General features: G+C 44.7%; 1 protein-coding gene across 1 annotated transcript in view; it reads left to right on the top strand.

Annotated features, from left to right (window-relative positions):
• FBXO16 (F-box protein 16) overlaps nucleotides 1-16,449 on the top strand; it is a gene marked incomplete at its 3' end in the record, with an annotated part of 55,475 nt that extends 39,026 nt beyond the window's left edge. The window contains 2 exon segments of the mRNA XM_082842648.1: nucleotides 16,275-16,388; nucleotides 16,390-16,449. Coding sequence (XP_082698774.1) covers nucleotides 16,275-16,388; nucleotides 16,390-16,449 — 174 coding nt within the window.
• Between the last annotated feature and the right edge of the window lie 287 nt (nucleotides 16,450-16,736).

Genomic DNA, 16,736 nt, shown 5'->3' with positions numbered 1-16,736 from the left:
TTACAAATTATCAGCAGAATCGAAGCTTTCTCTGGCTTAATAAAAACAAAACAAAAATCAAAGGCTAAACAGAAACCTTCCCTCTGGGTTTTTGATGTTTACCATCTGGCACACACTAGCAGGCCTTGCTTAAGTGAAAATAGTCATTATAAATTAACAACTTCAAAAATTGTGCTAATTAAAGCTGAAAGGGAAGCCAGGGCAAATTAAACAATGATGGAGAACCATTAAGCTATTAATAAGTGAAGTGTACAATTTTATCGATCTACTTGTATTATTTCTGTAAATATGCTAATTAGAATCACTATTTCTGGGGACTTCCCTGATGGTCCAGTAGTTAAGGCTCCGCACTTCCTCTGCAGGGGGCGCGGGTTCGATCTGTGGTCGGGGAACTAAGATCCCACATGCCTCATGGCGAGGCAAAAAAAAAAAGAAAAAAAAGGTTAAAAAAAAAAGAGAGAATCCCTGTTTCTGCTTAGTTCTGAGGAGCACAAGGCATAATTAAACCCTCCAAAAGTGAGCTAGGATTTTTGACTCTGTAATGGTGTCCGCGATAAGCCTGCTGTTTGGACCACAGGCTGCAGGTGGCTAAGGCCCCCTCCCCCCGAGGTGCCAGTTTGCCCCACTGCCCACCACATCCCTCAGAGGAAAAGAGCAACCTCCTAGATGAGGCAAGGTGATTGTGAAAATGAAGAAGTAGTGGCAGTGGGGCCTGAGAGGAGAGGAAATGGGTATTGAGGAAATTCACTTAGGGGACATAAGAAAAGTAGGGAGTAAATAAAACTCCAACAAGTGCAGCTGTAGAGAGAGTGTGGTAGACACAGCCTGGGTGTGATTGCAGTGGAGAAAATCCCGTATTCATTAGATAGAAAATCCTTGCATCATTTAGACAGGTTTATCTAGGAAGATTCAGGAGGAACTCGAGAAACAGGTGACTAGGCAAACTTAGGGGAACACGTTATAAAGCCAGGATGAGAAGGACAGATCACCAAAGCCCAGGAAGGACCTGAGGCCTGAACACTGGAGTATTCCTTGTCCCTCTAAGTGGCAAAGGGGTATGTGATACTTGGAGGAGTTAAAGCTTTGTGAAATGGAAGGGTTGGGGACTTCCCTGGTGGCGCAGTGGTTAAAAATCCACCTGCTGATGCAGGGGACACGGGTTCCAGCCCTGGTCCAGGAAGATCCCACATGCCGTGGAGCAACTAAGCCCTTGCCCCACAACTACTGAGCCTGCGCTCTAGAGCCCACGAGCCACAACTACTGAAGCCCGTGCGCCTAGAGCCCGTGCTCCGCAACAAGAGAAGCCCCCCACTAGCCACAACTGGAGAAAGCCCGTGTGCAGCAACGAAGACCCAACGCAGCCAAAAATAAATAAATAAATGTATTTTTTTTTTTTTAAATGAAAGAGTTGGAAGGAAAGAAAAAAAGCGCGGATGTAAAGTACAAAGAATATTCCTTAGGCCATCTCTCCAGGGCGTGGCTGTCAGGCCACTGAGACATTTTCACTTTTTGCCTGTCATTACTTAGAGCCTTCAAATGTGAGAGTTCTTCCCCATATCGGAAACATTCTCCAGGAAACAGTTTCAAATCCACGTATATTGCTGTGAGTTGGTGATGTTTTCTATTATCATTAGGTTTGCGTTCTCAAAGCCTGCCCCTCACAAGGGTACCTGATTTCCCTTTTTTTTTTTTTAATAAGTTTATATATTTATTTTTGGCTGTGTTGGGTCTTCGTTTCTGTGCGAGGGCTTTCTCCAGTTGCGGCGAGCAGAGGCCATTCTTCATCACGGTGCGCGAGCCTCTCACTGTCACGGCCTCTCCCGTTGTGGAGCACAGTCTCCAGACGCGCAGGCTCAGTAGTTGTGGCTCACGGGCTTAGTTGCTCCGTGGCATGTGGGATCCTCCCAGACTAGGGCTCGAACCCGTGTCCCCTGCATTGGCAGGCAGATTCTTAACCACTGCGCCATCAGGGAAGCCCCTGATTTCCCTTTTAATTCTAGCACTGCCTCATCATAGCTGCTTCATTGAACCACCTTTTAGAGTGAATCACTGATAGAAGATGGGAATAAAGCCTAGATCCGATCACTAATGCTTTGTAATTTTGAAGGTGGTTTATTAAAATTATATAAATATCAGGAAATGCCCATTACCATTAGTTATTATAACAAAATTCTATACAGAACAAAGCAATGAAAAAATATAAACACCACAGGACAGCCGGGTACCATCTTAAACTTCAGAGATTTTCCGATCTTGTGTAAAGACGTGAAAAAAATTTTTTTGTTAAATCTTAACAGCTGACCCCACGATTCCTCTTTGGGAAGGGGAAGGAGGGAGCTGTCTCCCTGGGGGAAAGCCGCTGAGGGGCTTGTAGGGAGGGATGACACCTCGAGGGCTTGGATGCTGCAGGCACCTGGGCTCCAGAGGAGGAAAGCCTGCTGAGGCTGGAGATTAGAGGAAGACCTTGTTGCTTCTGCTCCTGCAAGGGGAGTGGAGGGGGAGCAGAGAGAGGGGAGGAGAGAAATAAGACCAGGAAAGAGAAGCCAGCCTGATGGAGAGAAGCTGAGACAGGGAAGGGGTGAGGGGCCAGGTTAGTGTTGGATAGTAACCCATCCATTCCCATCAAATTTATTCCCTATTACTGGGATGTAAACCCCCCCTTCCATCTCTCTAGTAAATTCTACTCAATTTACACATGGAAGCAAAGTCTCAAAAGTCTAGAAACCGGGGACTTTCCTGGTCGTCTAGTGGTTAGGACTCCACACTTCCACTGCCAGGGGCACGGATTCGATATCCCTGGTCGGGGAACTAGGATTCCGCATGCCGTGTGGCACGGCCATAAGAAAAGCGGGGGAGGGCAGGCAAGAATGGAAACAGGGGAAGAAGTTAGGAGAGATGCTGGTAGCTCAGACCAGCATGTTAGCGGTGGTATTGGTGAGGAGTGATCATATTCTGCATTGTGGTAGATTGGATGTGGCATGTGAAGAAAAGAGGAATAAAGGATGACTTCACTTTCTAATATTAGAAAGAAAAAAAAGAAGTCTAGAAACCTAGAAAGCCCTTCAGGACAATTCACAAAAACCAAGGGGGTGAGCTTTGGTCTTCCCAGGGCCTGGAATTGGGACCCCAGGGACCCCAGCTGATATCTTGATTTCTCGTCTGTTTTTGTTTTCTTTTTTCTACCAAGTTAAGTATAAAAACAATTACCTTTTTGTCTCACACTCAACGGAGGTTAGAAGTCCTCACTTTCTAGGTTCTGATCTGGCCAAGAATTTCAAAAAGCTTACTATTCACAGCATTCAGCTAAACACAAGTAACAAAAGCCTCTAATTGCCAGTTTACTGTTAATTGCTTTAGATAAGACCTTATCTTTTCCTGCGCTTTGCTAGCTCCAGCCTCTGCAGTTACCTTCTTGACCTCTTTCCAGGATAACCTGATTCTTAGTGTCTTGATAGTTTTGGGGGTTTTTTTAGGCATACTTTACAAAACATTTAATTCACCCATTTCAAGTGTGCAATTTAATAACTTTTAGTGAAATTAGCAAGTTGTGTATCCATCAACATAAATCAGTTTTAAAACATTTCATTTTAAAACCCCAATAAGATCCCTTATGCCTATTTACTCTTTTTCTTTTTAACATCTTTATTGGAGTATAATTGCTTTACATTGTTGTGTTAGTGTCTGCTGTATAACAAAGTGAATCAGCTATATGTATACATATATCCCCTCCCTCTTACGTCTTCCTCCCACCCTCCCTATCCCACCCCTCTAGGTGGTCACAAAGCACCGAGCTGATCTCCCTGTTCTATGCAGCTTCTTCCCACTAGCTATCTATTTTACGTTTGGTAGTGTATATATGTGCATGCCACTCTCTCACTTTGCCACAGCTTACCCTTCCCCCTCCCTGTGTCCTCAAGTCCATTCTCTATGTCTGCATCTTTACTCCTATCCTGCCCCTAGGTTCATCAGAACCACTTTTTTTGGTTCTAGATTCCATATATATGTGTTAGCCTACAGTATTTGTTTTTCTCTTTCTGACTTACTTCACTCTGTATGACAGACTCTAGGTCCATCCACCTCACTACAAATAGTTCAGTTTCATTTCTTTTTATGGCTGAGTAATATTCCATTGTATATATGTGCCACATCTTCTTTATCCATTCATCTGTCGATGGACACTTAGGTTGCTTCCGTATCCTGGCTATTGTAAATAGTGCTGCAATGTATTTTTAGTTTTTTAAGGGACCTCCATATTGTTCTCAATAGTGGCTGTATCAATTTACTTTCCCACCAACAGTGCAAGAGGGTTCCCTTTTCTCCACACCCTCTCCACCATTTATTGTTTGTAGATTTTTTGATGATGGTCATTCTGAGCAGTGTGAGGTGATACATCATTGTAGTTTTGATTTGTATTTCTCTAATCACATAATGATTAGTGACGTTGAGCATCCTTTCATGTGTTTGTTGGCAATCTGTATATCTTCTTTGGAGAAATGTGTATTTAGGTCTTCTGCCCATTTTTGGATTGGGTTGTTTGTTTTTTTGATATTGAACTGCATGAGCTGCTTGTATATTTTGGAGATTAATCCTTTGTCAGTTGCTTCGTTTGCAAATATTTTCTCCCATTCTGAAGGTTGTCTTTTCGTCTTGTTTATGTTTTCCTTTGCTGTGCAAAAGCTTTTAAGTTTCATTAGGTCCCATTTGTTTATTTTTGTTTTCATTTCCATTTCTCTGGGAAGTGGGTCAAAAAGGATCTTGCTGTGATTTATGTCATAGAGTGTTCTGCCTATGTTTTCCTCTAAGAGTTTGATAGTGTCTGGCCTTACATTTAGGTCTTTAATCCACTTTGAGTTTATTTTTGTATACGGTATTAGGGAGTGTTCTAGTTTCATTCTTTTACATGTTGCTGTCCAGTTTTCCCAGCACCACTTATTGAACAGGCTGTCTTATCTCCACTGTATATTCTTGCCTCCTTTATCAAAGATAAGGTGACCATATGTGCGTGGGTTTATCTCTGGGCTTTCTATCCTGTTCCATTGATCTATATTTCTATTTTTGTGCCAGTACCATACTGTCTTGATTACTGTAGTTTTGTAGTATAGTCTGAAGTCATGGAGCCTGATTCCTCCAGCTCAATTTTTCTTTCTCAAGATTGTTTTGGCTCTTCAGGGTCTTTTGTGTTTCCATACAAATTGTGAAATTTTTCTAGTTCTGTGAAAAATGCCATTGGTCATTTGATAGGGATTGCATTGAATCTGTCGATATCTTTGGGTAGTATAGTCATTTTCACAATGTTGATTCTTCCAATCCAAGAACATGATATATCTCTCCATCTGTTTGTGTCATCTTTAATTTCTTTCATCGGTGTCTTATAGTTTTCTGCATACAGGTCTTTTGTCTCCTTAGGTAGGTTTATTCCTAGGTATTTTATTCTTTTTGTTGCAGTGGTAAATGGGAGTGTTTCCATAATTTCTCTTCCAGATTTTTCATCATTAGTGTATAGGAATGTAAGAGATTTCTGTGCATTAATTTTGTATCCTGCTACTCTACCAAATTCATTGATTAGCTCTAGTAGTTTTCTGGTAGCATCTTTAGGATTCTCTATGTATAGTATCATGTCATGTGCAAACAGTGACAGCTTTACTTCTTCTTTTCCGATTTGGATTCCTTTTATTTCTTTTTCTTCTCTGATTGCTGTAGTTAAAACTTCCAAAACTATGTTGAATAATAGTGGTGAGAGTGGGCAACCTTGTCTTGTTCCTGATCTTGGAGGAAATGGTTTCAGTTTTTCACCATTGAGAACAATGTTGGCTGTGGGTTTGATATATATGGCCTTTATCATGTTGAGGTAGGTTCCCTCTATGCCTACTTTCTGGAGAGTTTTTATCATAAATGGGTGTTGAATTTTGTGGAAAGCTTTTTCTGCATCTACTGAGATTATCATATGGTTTTCATTTTGTTAATATGGTATATCACATTGATTGATTTGCATATACTGAAGAATCCTTGCATTCCTGGGATAAACCCCACTTGATCATGGTGTATGATCCTTAATGCTTTGTTAAGCTTTCTCACTTTTTCATCCCTGTCTGGGTCAAAAGAGGAGGAAAAAGGAATATTCTCTAAAGTGATTCCTGGTTCATGTCACGGAAAGAATAATGGTTTAAGAATCAGGACACCCAGGTTTCTAGCCTCAGCTCTACTGTTAACTAGCAGTCACTCAAGCTATTTGAGTTTTCATTTCCCCATTTATAAGTTTGAATTACATCTTTAAAGTCCATTCCAGGCTAAAGTCTGGATCCGTGGACCCCCATAGTTTCCTACCACATTTACTCTCTGCTCTCTCCTTATACCAAAAAAGAAGCCAGTATATTCATGAATTCTGATTGTAAACCAATAAAAACTGGTTTCTGTCTTCCATCTTTCTCTTTGAACTTTAGAAAACTTAATTAATTACAACAGAAGAATTTACAAAACACAGTTTATGCAGTGGCTTCCTTGCAGGCAATCTTTAATAGATTCCTTTCAAATTCTGACGAAACCCCCAGGTATTCGTTTTATAACGTCTGTTTGGTTTGGATGTGCAGAGGTAAAAATATCTAAAGGAGAGATTTTTATTTATTTAGTTCAGTGAAATTCCTGAGAATTCCATTTGGAAGGAAGAATAAGAAAGAGTATGGGCTTTGCGGTCTGAGAGACCTGGGCTTTTTTACTTAACAGCGCAACTTTGGATAAGTTACTTAAGCTCTCTGAGCCTCAGTTTCTTCATCTATAAAATGGGAATAATGATACCTCCCTTGCAGGACTGTGGTGAGGACTAAATGCCGCCAGGTATATATTAAGTACTCAATACATGTTTGTGTTCTCCCCCATTAAATACCATCTTATTTTTCACTTTGCTGAACAAGAGCACAGGCTACGGACTGAAACAGCCTAGGTTCAATGCCTGATCTCACAGTCTTAGCAGCTCAGTGATTTGGGCCAAATTGTTAGCAATCTCAGAGGCTCTGTTTCCTCATCTGTAGCATAGAGTTAGTAACAACGGTGCTCAGCTCAAAGTAAGCTTCAGTAACTAGCAGAAGCTGTCGGAGTCACACCAAATCATCATGGAGACGGCAGGGACCAGTGAGAGTGCTGACGGTGAGCAGCTGCTGAGACGCTGCTGAGCGGTCAGCCACGTGGCCAGGAGGAGGCTCCAACCTGTGGAATAAGCTTTGTTTCTCGCTTTACTTTCCCCACTTTTCTTTGTCTTCTTTCTCACGGTTTCCTCTGTGTAGAAAATAGTTGCAGCCAGAGCTATAGGAAATGTAAGCCATATATTTTCTTTTCCTGCCTGGCCTCCATAACATCTTCTGCCTGCTCATTACTCCTCATCGGTGTGGGGTTGTTTTTTTGGTTTGTTTTTTGCTTTTTTATTTAGCTGCGCCAGGTCTTAGTTGTGGCACGCGGGATCTTTAGTTACGGCATGCAGGCTCTAGTTTCTTGACCAGGGATCGAACCTGGGCCCTTTGCATTGGGAGCGCAGAGTCTTAACCACTGGACCACCCGGGAAGTCCCCAGTGTTGGGTTTTTGATTCCACGCTCCCAGATGGAATAGCGTGGGTTAAACTCAGCGCTGTGAATTCTGTCTTGTGTGGCTGCGCTGCCTACTAACTACAATATGGGCTTTTGTTAATTTCTGATACCTACAAGACCAAAAGGCTTAATTGCTAAGAATCCTGGGGGCAAAATTAACTCTCAGGAAGGGCCGCTGCTTAGAGTCTTTGCATTTCTCCTTTGCCTCTGAAGGAGCATAGTTTACTTGTTCTGTCTTGTAACCTCTTGTTTGATCATGCTACCCATAATAAATTACCCTGGCATTTCCAACAGGAGTGATTCTACCTGCTTCTCTTGCCCTGGGGCCAAATGGCTGCTTCTTTTTACTGAAGAGTTAAACACAAAGTATTTGACAAAAATGAGCTTCTCTTGAGGATCTCCCAGAAAAGAAGAACCGTGTTTATGAGTTATGTGATATTTTTAGTTATATACATATTAGTTATGACGGGTATTTTAATCACTGTTATTACTGGGGTTTAAAATATATATGCGTATATGTGGTGTATATGTATGTTCACGTGTAAAACATTTTGTAATACGGTATTTTACCACAAACTACAGTAGAAGCCAATATTCTATGACATGGATGTTTTGAAATATGAATACATGATCCCTACTAACAAACAACCATTGGAATGCGTTGGAGCACATCCCTACTTTATGCCACCTACTTGGGAGGCTGAATGGCGCCATCACATAATCTTGGATTGATTTATTTATTATTTTTTTAATTTTTTGGCCACGCTGTGCAGCCTGTGGGATCTTAGTTCCCCCACCAGGGATCGAACCCGCGCCCCCTGCAGTGGAAGCATGGAGTCTTAACCACTGGCCCACCAGGGAAGTCTCACAAAATCATGGATTTAAGTTTCAAAACCCTGGCTAGAATTTTCTGCCTAGCCTTCCTCCACAGCGGACAGTTTCACCCCGAGTTAAAGACACACCAAGAACAAAGACAGGCCTGTGGCTTCTTTAAAGCTGTGTTGATTATTTCTCGCTCACACCTTCCTCTGTTTCTCATAGAAGCAGAGTAAGCTAGGAGGAAAAGAGAGCACCCTCTTCGTCGGTGTCACCTGGAGGGGTGATCAGACCGTCTGGGCAGCCTTCTGGGCTCGTAGGCAGACAGAGGACAGCAGGGGTCCTCTGCACAGAGTCCCCAGATGGTAAAGTCCCGGAAGCAGCTCCATCCTGGGGGTGAAGCATCCACTCGGCTGAAGCCAGGATGAGCAGTCACCCCGCTTAGACTCTCCTCCTGGAAGGAAACCCTTCTGGGGAGGGGTCCTCCCCAGACATCTTCATCCCCACCAGTGGCCGTTACTTGTCACTCAGCCCCCAGCCTACGCTTAGGCAATTTACAGGGGTGAGTCGAAGCTGTGTTTATATGACTAAAATGAAAAACTCCTGATTTTATGACTTTCAAACGTAATAATCCATATTTACATACAGTATTACCACATCACCCCTGAACTGGGAGTCATCATAAAGTGTTGAGGGTAGATTTTTTTTTAAGTCTTTATTGAATTTGTTACAATATTGCTTCTGCTTTCTGTTTTGGTTTTTTGGCCCCGAGGCATGTGGGATCTTAATTCACCGACCAAGGATCGAACTCGCGCCCCCTGCAGTGGAAGTGCAGAGTCTTAACCACTGGACCGCCAGAGAAGTCCTTCTTTAGCTTTTTTTTACCGCATCACAGGCTTGGGAAGATTAAATGAAGTAATATAATGCCCAGCAGCCAGATATTTGCAATTATTATTGTTGGTGGTGGTGGTGTTTCTAGAATAGTGATTGGCACCCTGCAGGGCTATCACTGTTGTGATTCTATTTATCTGTTTTCCATATCCACCTACAGTACTCTTTTTTTGCCGTACGCGGGCCTCTCACTGTTGTGGCCTCTCCTGTTGCGGAGCACAGGCTCGGGACGCGCAGGCTCAGCGGCCATGGCTCACGGGCCCAGCCGCTCTGCGGCATGTGGGATCTTCCCGGACCGGGGCACTAACTCGTGTCCCCTGCATCGGCAGGCGGACTCTCAACCACTGCGCCACCAGGGAAGCCCCACCTACAGTACTCCTTTACCTGATCTATTCTCTTAAGGGATCCATGGGTTTATCGAATGGTGTTGTTTGTATCAGTGATCATTTGCAAATGTCTGCAAATAACATAAATGGAGAACAAAAAAAAAATTCAACTGGGGAGCGACAGACACAGGTGTATAGTATACACACTGGTATGCAAATTTTCCCTGTAACAGCCCTTCTTGGGCCTTAGCCTCCTGAGGACCCCCCCTCTTTCTGGGGTCACTCAGCCTCAGTAGCCTGTTGCCTTTCTCACTCCCTTCTCTGTGCCCAATAAAATGACATCCAGTGGGAAGATAGGAATTTTCTCTCCCTGCTTCATATTTCCCCTGCAAGGTGGTTTCAGCCATTGCCCTGAAATGAAAGAGAAGGAGAAGTCATTCATATGTGTATTCATTTATCCAACAAGTAGCTTACAGCCACTGGAGGGAGCTCGAGGGATGTGTGACCCTAACAAGACCCAGTCATGCCCTCGTGCCCTGAGGGACTTAACAGGCTGAGGGGCAGGCTCCAGCCGCGTAGATACTCCTGGGTATCTGGATTGGGCGATTGTGTAAAGGTTCATGCCATCTCCTACTGAGACTGGACATGCTTGGTGTGAAGTACCTGTGGGACGACAAGTAGGCGCATTGAGAAGGGAGCTGAATGTGTGAGTCAAGAGCTTGGCGGGGAGAGCAGGGCGAGAGATATAAATCCAGCAGTTGAAGATTTAGGCACTGATTGCCCAGGAAGTGGGCTAAGAAAAGAACCCCAGAGAGTTCTGATGTGTGAAGCATGGCTTTCCATGCATCTTCTCCCATGTCCTTCCATTTAAAAACGTGACAGCAACATGGAGAGCAACTATTGTGTAAATATCTCTAGAAAAAGAACAGTAAGTTCAACTGATGAAAAAAATACATTTAGGGGCTTCCCTGGTGGTGCAGTGGTTGAGAATCCGCCTGCCGATGCAGAGGACACGGGTTCGTGCCCCGGTCCGGGGAGATCCCACATGCCGCGGAGCGGCTGGGCCCATGAGCCATGGCCGCTGAGCCTGCGCGTCCGGAGCCTGTGCTCTGCAACGGGAGAGGCCACAACAGTGAGAGGCCCGCGTACCGCCAAAATAAATAAATAAATAAATAAATATACATTTAAATTACCCGATTCTGTCTTTGTAGGAGCAGGTTGAGGAAAGGAATACTCTATGTGAAGATGCTCCGGTACTGGAATTACTGGTAGATTGCATGGCTGTCGACACCCTTAGCCCATCAGAAAACAGGTGACGGCAGACAGACCTGCATATATGTAAAGATAATTTATATCAGGGACTTCCCTGGTGGTCCAGTGGTTAAGACTCCACACTTCCACTGCAGGGGCACAGGTTCAATCCCTGGTCAGGGAACTAAGATCCTGCATGCTGTGTGGCACAGCTAAAAAAAAAAAAAAAAAAAAAAAAAATTATATCAGCATCGTTTCTAAGAGCAAAAGATTGTGAACAGCTCAAATAGCTATAAATTTGGCTCATCTGTAAATGGACTATAATACAACCCTTGAAAGATTGAGGAAGTTTTTTTTTTTAAGTTCCCTTATGCTTCTTTCTTTTTTAAATTTTATTTATTTATTTGGTTGCGTCGGGTCTTAGTTGTGGCAGGTGGGTTCCTTAGTTGCAGCTTGCGGGCTCCTTAGTTGCAGCACGTGGGCTCCGTAGTTGTGACAGGCAGGCTCCTTGGTTGTGGCTCCAGGGCTCCTTAGTTGCAGCTCTCCAGCTCCTTAGTTGCAGCACACAGGCTCTGTAGTCGTGGCATACAAACTCTTAGCTGCGGCATGCATGTGGGATCTAGTTCCCTGACCAGGGATCGAACCCAGGCCCCCTGCGTTGGGAGAGCGAAGTCTTATCCACTGTGCCACCAGGGGAGTCCCCAAGGAAGTTCTTTAAGTACTGTTCATACATGCAGGCACACACACACACACACACACACACACACACATACGCATACTCTCATATATATAGTGAACAAAAAGTGATGGTATATTACCAATTGTATGAAAAAGGAGAGGGGGAGAATATATTTGCATTTTATGTATATATTTGCTTGCAATGTATAAAATATCTCTGGAAGGATACACAGGAAAAAAAGATCATCTTGGTTGCCCTTGAGGAAGAGAACTGGAGGACTCGGAAGTGAGTGGGGGAGATTTTTTTTCACTGTCCCTTTTTGTATCTTTCCAATACTCAACTATGTAGAAAAGTAACCTGTTCAAAAATAAACAATTATTTTAAAAAAGAGAGAAAAGGAAAAAAGTCAGTGGAGCTGTAGGCAAAAGCTCTTAAGAGAAGAATCCCATGTAGGATAGAAGTGTAGTAAAATGTCTTGCCTGGTCTCCAAGTGCTCAGAAGTGAAAGTTCTTGAAACCGCTTGAAACGGGTTCAACTATCCTGCTAAGATAGTCCTTGTTAAGTCTCTGCACTGAAGAAATGGACTTTTCTGGGGGAAGGACCGAGACGGAGTTTCACAGCAAGGCAGCAGCCAAAGATGAATAGGAAGTAAAAGGTTTGATGAGCCCCAATGTGAAGGAAAACCCTAGTCCTTCCCTCCTGTTGTACGAAAAAACCTCAGCCCCGTCTATCTCCTAAGTGCTTCTTTTACTTCTCACACAAAACACACATGTCTGGCACTTCTGGTCACCAAGTGTGTGGGCGTTTTCCCCACACCAAGCAGTTCTCTGCAACACCAGCTGGGTGGCCTGCAATTTAACTCAGTTCTGGCACCAGCTACCTGGAGGCGGCGTCAGAGCCCACAGGATAAGGGCTCAGTCCCACAAGACTGCTCTCCGCTCTCCTCCCCCACACCGCAGTCATCAGTGTCACCTGTGCTTCTGACCAAGCAGCTATGGATCAGAGGTTCCAACGACCCCCTCCTTGGGTTTGATTCATTCGCTAGAGCGGCTCACAGAACTCAGGGAAACACGTTTGCCAGTTTATTAAAGGATGTGATAAAGGACACAGATGAACTGCCAGATGAAGAGACACATAGGGCGAGGTCTGGGAGGGTCCCAAGCACAGGAGCCTCTGTCCCCGTGAAGTTGGGGTGCGTCATCCTCCCGGTGTGGATGTGTTACCCAAAAAACCCGATTGGAAGGAATTAGTATCTGCAGCAAGGAAGGAGAGGGACTTCCCTGGTGGTCCAGTGGTTAGGACTCCATGCTTTCACTGCCGAGGGCCCAGGTTCAATCCCTGGTCAAGGAAGTAAGATCTCACAGCGCAGCCAAAAGAAAGGAGAACACCAGGGATCTTTCCCAAGCTGTGCCTCCCTGAATAGCAAAATTGGGGAAGTTTGAAACTAAGGATACACTCATATTCATGAAGGGTCTTAAGCAGTGGAAAATGCAGTGTAGAATTGGGGCAAAGGTTGACAGAGTGCAGGCTTCAACTGATTGAAGTCACGAGGGTCAGAAGAGGTCAACGTCATCATTCCATCCTCCACCTGGGTGGCGGCCTTACTTTCCGCCCCCAGAGATATGTATGTACTCAATGATATGTATGAGTGTTATGTATCTCTTTTTTTTAAAACATCTTTATTGGAGTATAATTGCCTTACAATGGTTAGTTTCCACTGTATAACAAAGTGAATCAACTATACGTATACATATATCCCCATATCTCTTCCCTCTTGCGTCTCCCTCCCTCCCACCCTCTCTATCCCACCCCTCTAGGTGGTCACACAGCACCGAGCTGATCGCCCTGTGCTATGCAGCTGCTTCCCACTAGCTGTCTGTTTTACATTTGATAGTGTATATATGTCCATGCCACTCTCTCACTTCGTCCCAGCTTACCCTTCCCCCTCTCCGTGTCCTCAAGTCCATTCTCTACATCTACATATATCTCTTGAGAATCTAGGACTCTTTTATCACAGAACCATTGTTTCTTGACTGCTTTTTCCTTTGTTCCCTTAAGATCATTAATTACTGAGACCTGTTCAAGGGCAAGCATTGTGGCCAGGCTTAGATCACAAAATGGCTTAGGTCAAAATGGGTTCTCTTGTGTCAAGAAAGCCATGCCTGGTTCCCTTTTCTCTGGGGACCCCCTACCCTTTCTGCTTATAATACCCAATGTTAGTGTAAAAGAAATTTCCAGTTATTTTAACCAGATCATCAGATGCGCTGGACCAGGACCGAAGACTGTCAGATTTGTACCCTTTTATATAACTTCCCCATATTTTGCCCTTAGATCTTGTCTTTTCTCTTGTAATGATGGACATTAAAGTCTTAAAATGAAAAGGGTCTGCAAACTTGTTTTCAGGGACAGCAAGGAAGCCTGTATAGTCAGGCCACTCAAGATGGCTGTTCTCTTGCTCTCTGTAAGTCCTCTGCCCTACCAGGGCCTGCGTCACCTATATCTGACGCATGTGACTGACCTTCCTATGTACTTGCCTCCGCCCCAGCTAGTGATTGTTTTTATCAAAGGGGTGGTGAGGGGCGTGCCTCTCTGCTGGTTTCCCTGGTAACCAATGAGCCCACCTGACGTCATTTTCCCTATAACTGGTAACCTCCCGCCCCCCCCCCCGCCCCCGCCCCCGCCCTGGGAGCGGAGACTGCCGCCATATCTTGTCTGCCGCTTGCTGCAAATGGGGGGACCTTGCTTCAGACATGTAAGCTCCCCCATCCATTAAACCATTGATGTCTCTGTTGTTGACCTCGGGCTCTTTCTTCAGTCTTGAACCCGGGCAAGTGCAGGGCCCATAGGCCTGCGGGGTGCAGCGCAACAGGTGGACATAACGAGACCATCTTCGGGAACCCATCTAGGAGGGCTGAGAAACCCACAATCTGAGTAGGTGGTGACGGTTACTAGGAGGAGAGGAGGGGGGCGGGGGAGTCCCTGGGACGTGCCAGGGTGGAAGAGGAAAGCTTGAGGGGAGCCTGCCTGGGCCTGTGAATCTCCCTGGGGGACTTAGGAGAAAGGGCTCCTCAAGTACAGTGATAAATTATGCTTTGCACTGTAACAGGATTAAATTTGAAACTGTTACCGATGAGGTGTTACTAGCCCATTCTTGTATCACAGAAAGCTAGGCTTTTTCTCCATTCAACAGGTATTATTTTATTTTCATTGTTCCTAAGATGATACAAAGGAAGGCTTCTGTTTGTTCTCTTACCTTATGCTGATCTTAGAACAACACAAAAATACGGACTACGCTGATCTTGAAACAACACTGAAAACTTCAAACATGGGAAGATGATTTACTCCCATTCCTTCCCCCTTTCCTCTTGGATTCGAACAACTGGCTATGTTTAACCCCAGCTTTGCCTACTCTTTCCCAGAAAAGTCACCAGCAAACATGGATGTATCTACTAAAGGCAGGACTGTAGATTCAATAGGGTGTGGGATTCCAGCTTTGTCCTCAGGGAACTGACAGTCTCATCAGGAGACAAAAAATTACTGGGTTGGCCAAAAAGTTCGTTCAGGTTATCTATGTTCCAGAAGAACCCGAACGAGCTTTCTGGCCAACCCAGTACATTCAAAAACGGGTACTAACGCCCGAGAGCATACGTTCAGTGCTAAGTTAGGGGTCTGGATAATAATGGCTTCAGGAATGCAGCTGAGGCAGAAATCCCTGAGGGTCAATACACTGAAGCTTCTAGGAGAAGGGGAGCCGCCAAGGACAGATTTAGAGAAGGAGTAAAGAGAGTACCTGAGGCAGGCGGAGGGTGTGGGCGAGACCAGCCCGTGTGGCACACCTCTGTGGAGGAAGAGGCACCTGGTTCGCTGGAGACAGCAGTCACGGCGGAAGCAATTTCTGATTCAATGACAGTCTAAAGTAGGATTTCCCCCGGATTAATAGGAACCCTGTGCGTTGCAAACGTAGTCGTCAGAGCATTAGAGGGATGTAATGGATGAGCTGACTGCTGGGATTTGGCTGCTGAACGTGCAGTCGGGGAGGGGGATGGTGTTTGAGGAAGTTCAGCATCTGTGTATCTGCCAGCCCTCCTATGTCGCTCTGCACACAGCCGGGGCCAAGATGCGGGTGAGCATACATCCCTCCCGTTCCCTGCAAGCTCAGCTCGTATTATTTCTTTCTCTTGTTCTCTCCATTCTTTCCTCTCTCCGCTCACGGCCAGATGTCGAGGAGAAATCCTTTCTCGCTGTGAGTTTTGGTGGGAGTGTCAACCTGTGACATTTGCCTTTTGTGTGCATGCCCAGGTTAGTCGGGAGGATAAACGATGGGAACTCTACCGATACCCACCTGGTCTAAGAATCCCAAGTCTCCAGACCCAGCTCTAATGCCTTTTAGCTCCATGAACTTGAGCTGGCCCTTAAACCACCTGTCCTTCGGTTTCCTTTATTTGTAAAACGGAGATGTTAATACCTCCCTACCTACGTCGCAGAATTTTCTTGAGATTCAAATGAAATATAGTTGTAAGAGCACTTTGGAGACTAAGGAACTTATTATTAGTAACTCAAGGTGAAGATGGTGGGACGGGGGGCGGGGGAAGGTGGTGAAGTTGGGAAACTCAATACATCCCATCCGGCCCGGTGATTTTATAAAATCGTTTTTTATCATTTAAATAATTTTAACTATATAGCTTTTTTGGATGTTTTAACGACTCTCACTCTAGTGATATCTTTTTCCTCCCTAGATATCCCTAAGTGCAGAACCCAGCACCCCCCTACACGTTCCAGCTCATCTCGCTTGGCTTCCACATCGACCAGTGGGGCTCCCAGCCACTGAAGCAGCAACGAAAGCTCTCATGCAGCATCTCCAGAGACACTCTGGGCTCCAGTCATTACCCCAGGCCTTCCAGCCAAAGTTGATTTAAAAATGTGAAAGGATTTTTCTAGAAATGACAGGCTGCTCTACATGGAGAGTTGCATGTTACTTGGCTTCTTTATTAGAAACAGTGTAGGTACCTTATTGTGAAAGTGAGTCCTACAGTATTTCGGTAAAAGGTATTCGTGGCACAGATGTTGACGTATTTACAAACTGAGATAGAAATGTGATGATAGATACCATGGGGTTGATAAAGGGACGTATGATAGCACCGTTGGTGAGACTGGGTGTGTGAGGCTGGGTCCCAGAAGGATACGGCCAGCACACTCCC

This window comes from Leucopleurus acutus (assembly GCF_964270905.1).
Source record: "Leucopleurus acutus genome assembly, chromosome: 7".
NCBI classification, from domain to species: Eukaryota; Metazoa; Chordata; class Mammalia; order Artiodactyla; family Delphinidae; genus Leucopleurus; species Leucopleurus acutus.
Note: the sequence above shows the minus strand (reverse complement) of the source record. Positions and strands in the feature narration are given on the sequence as shown.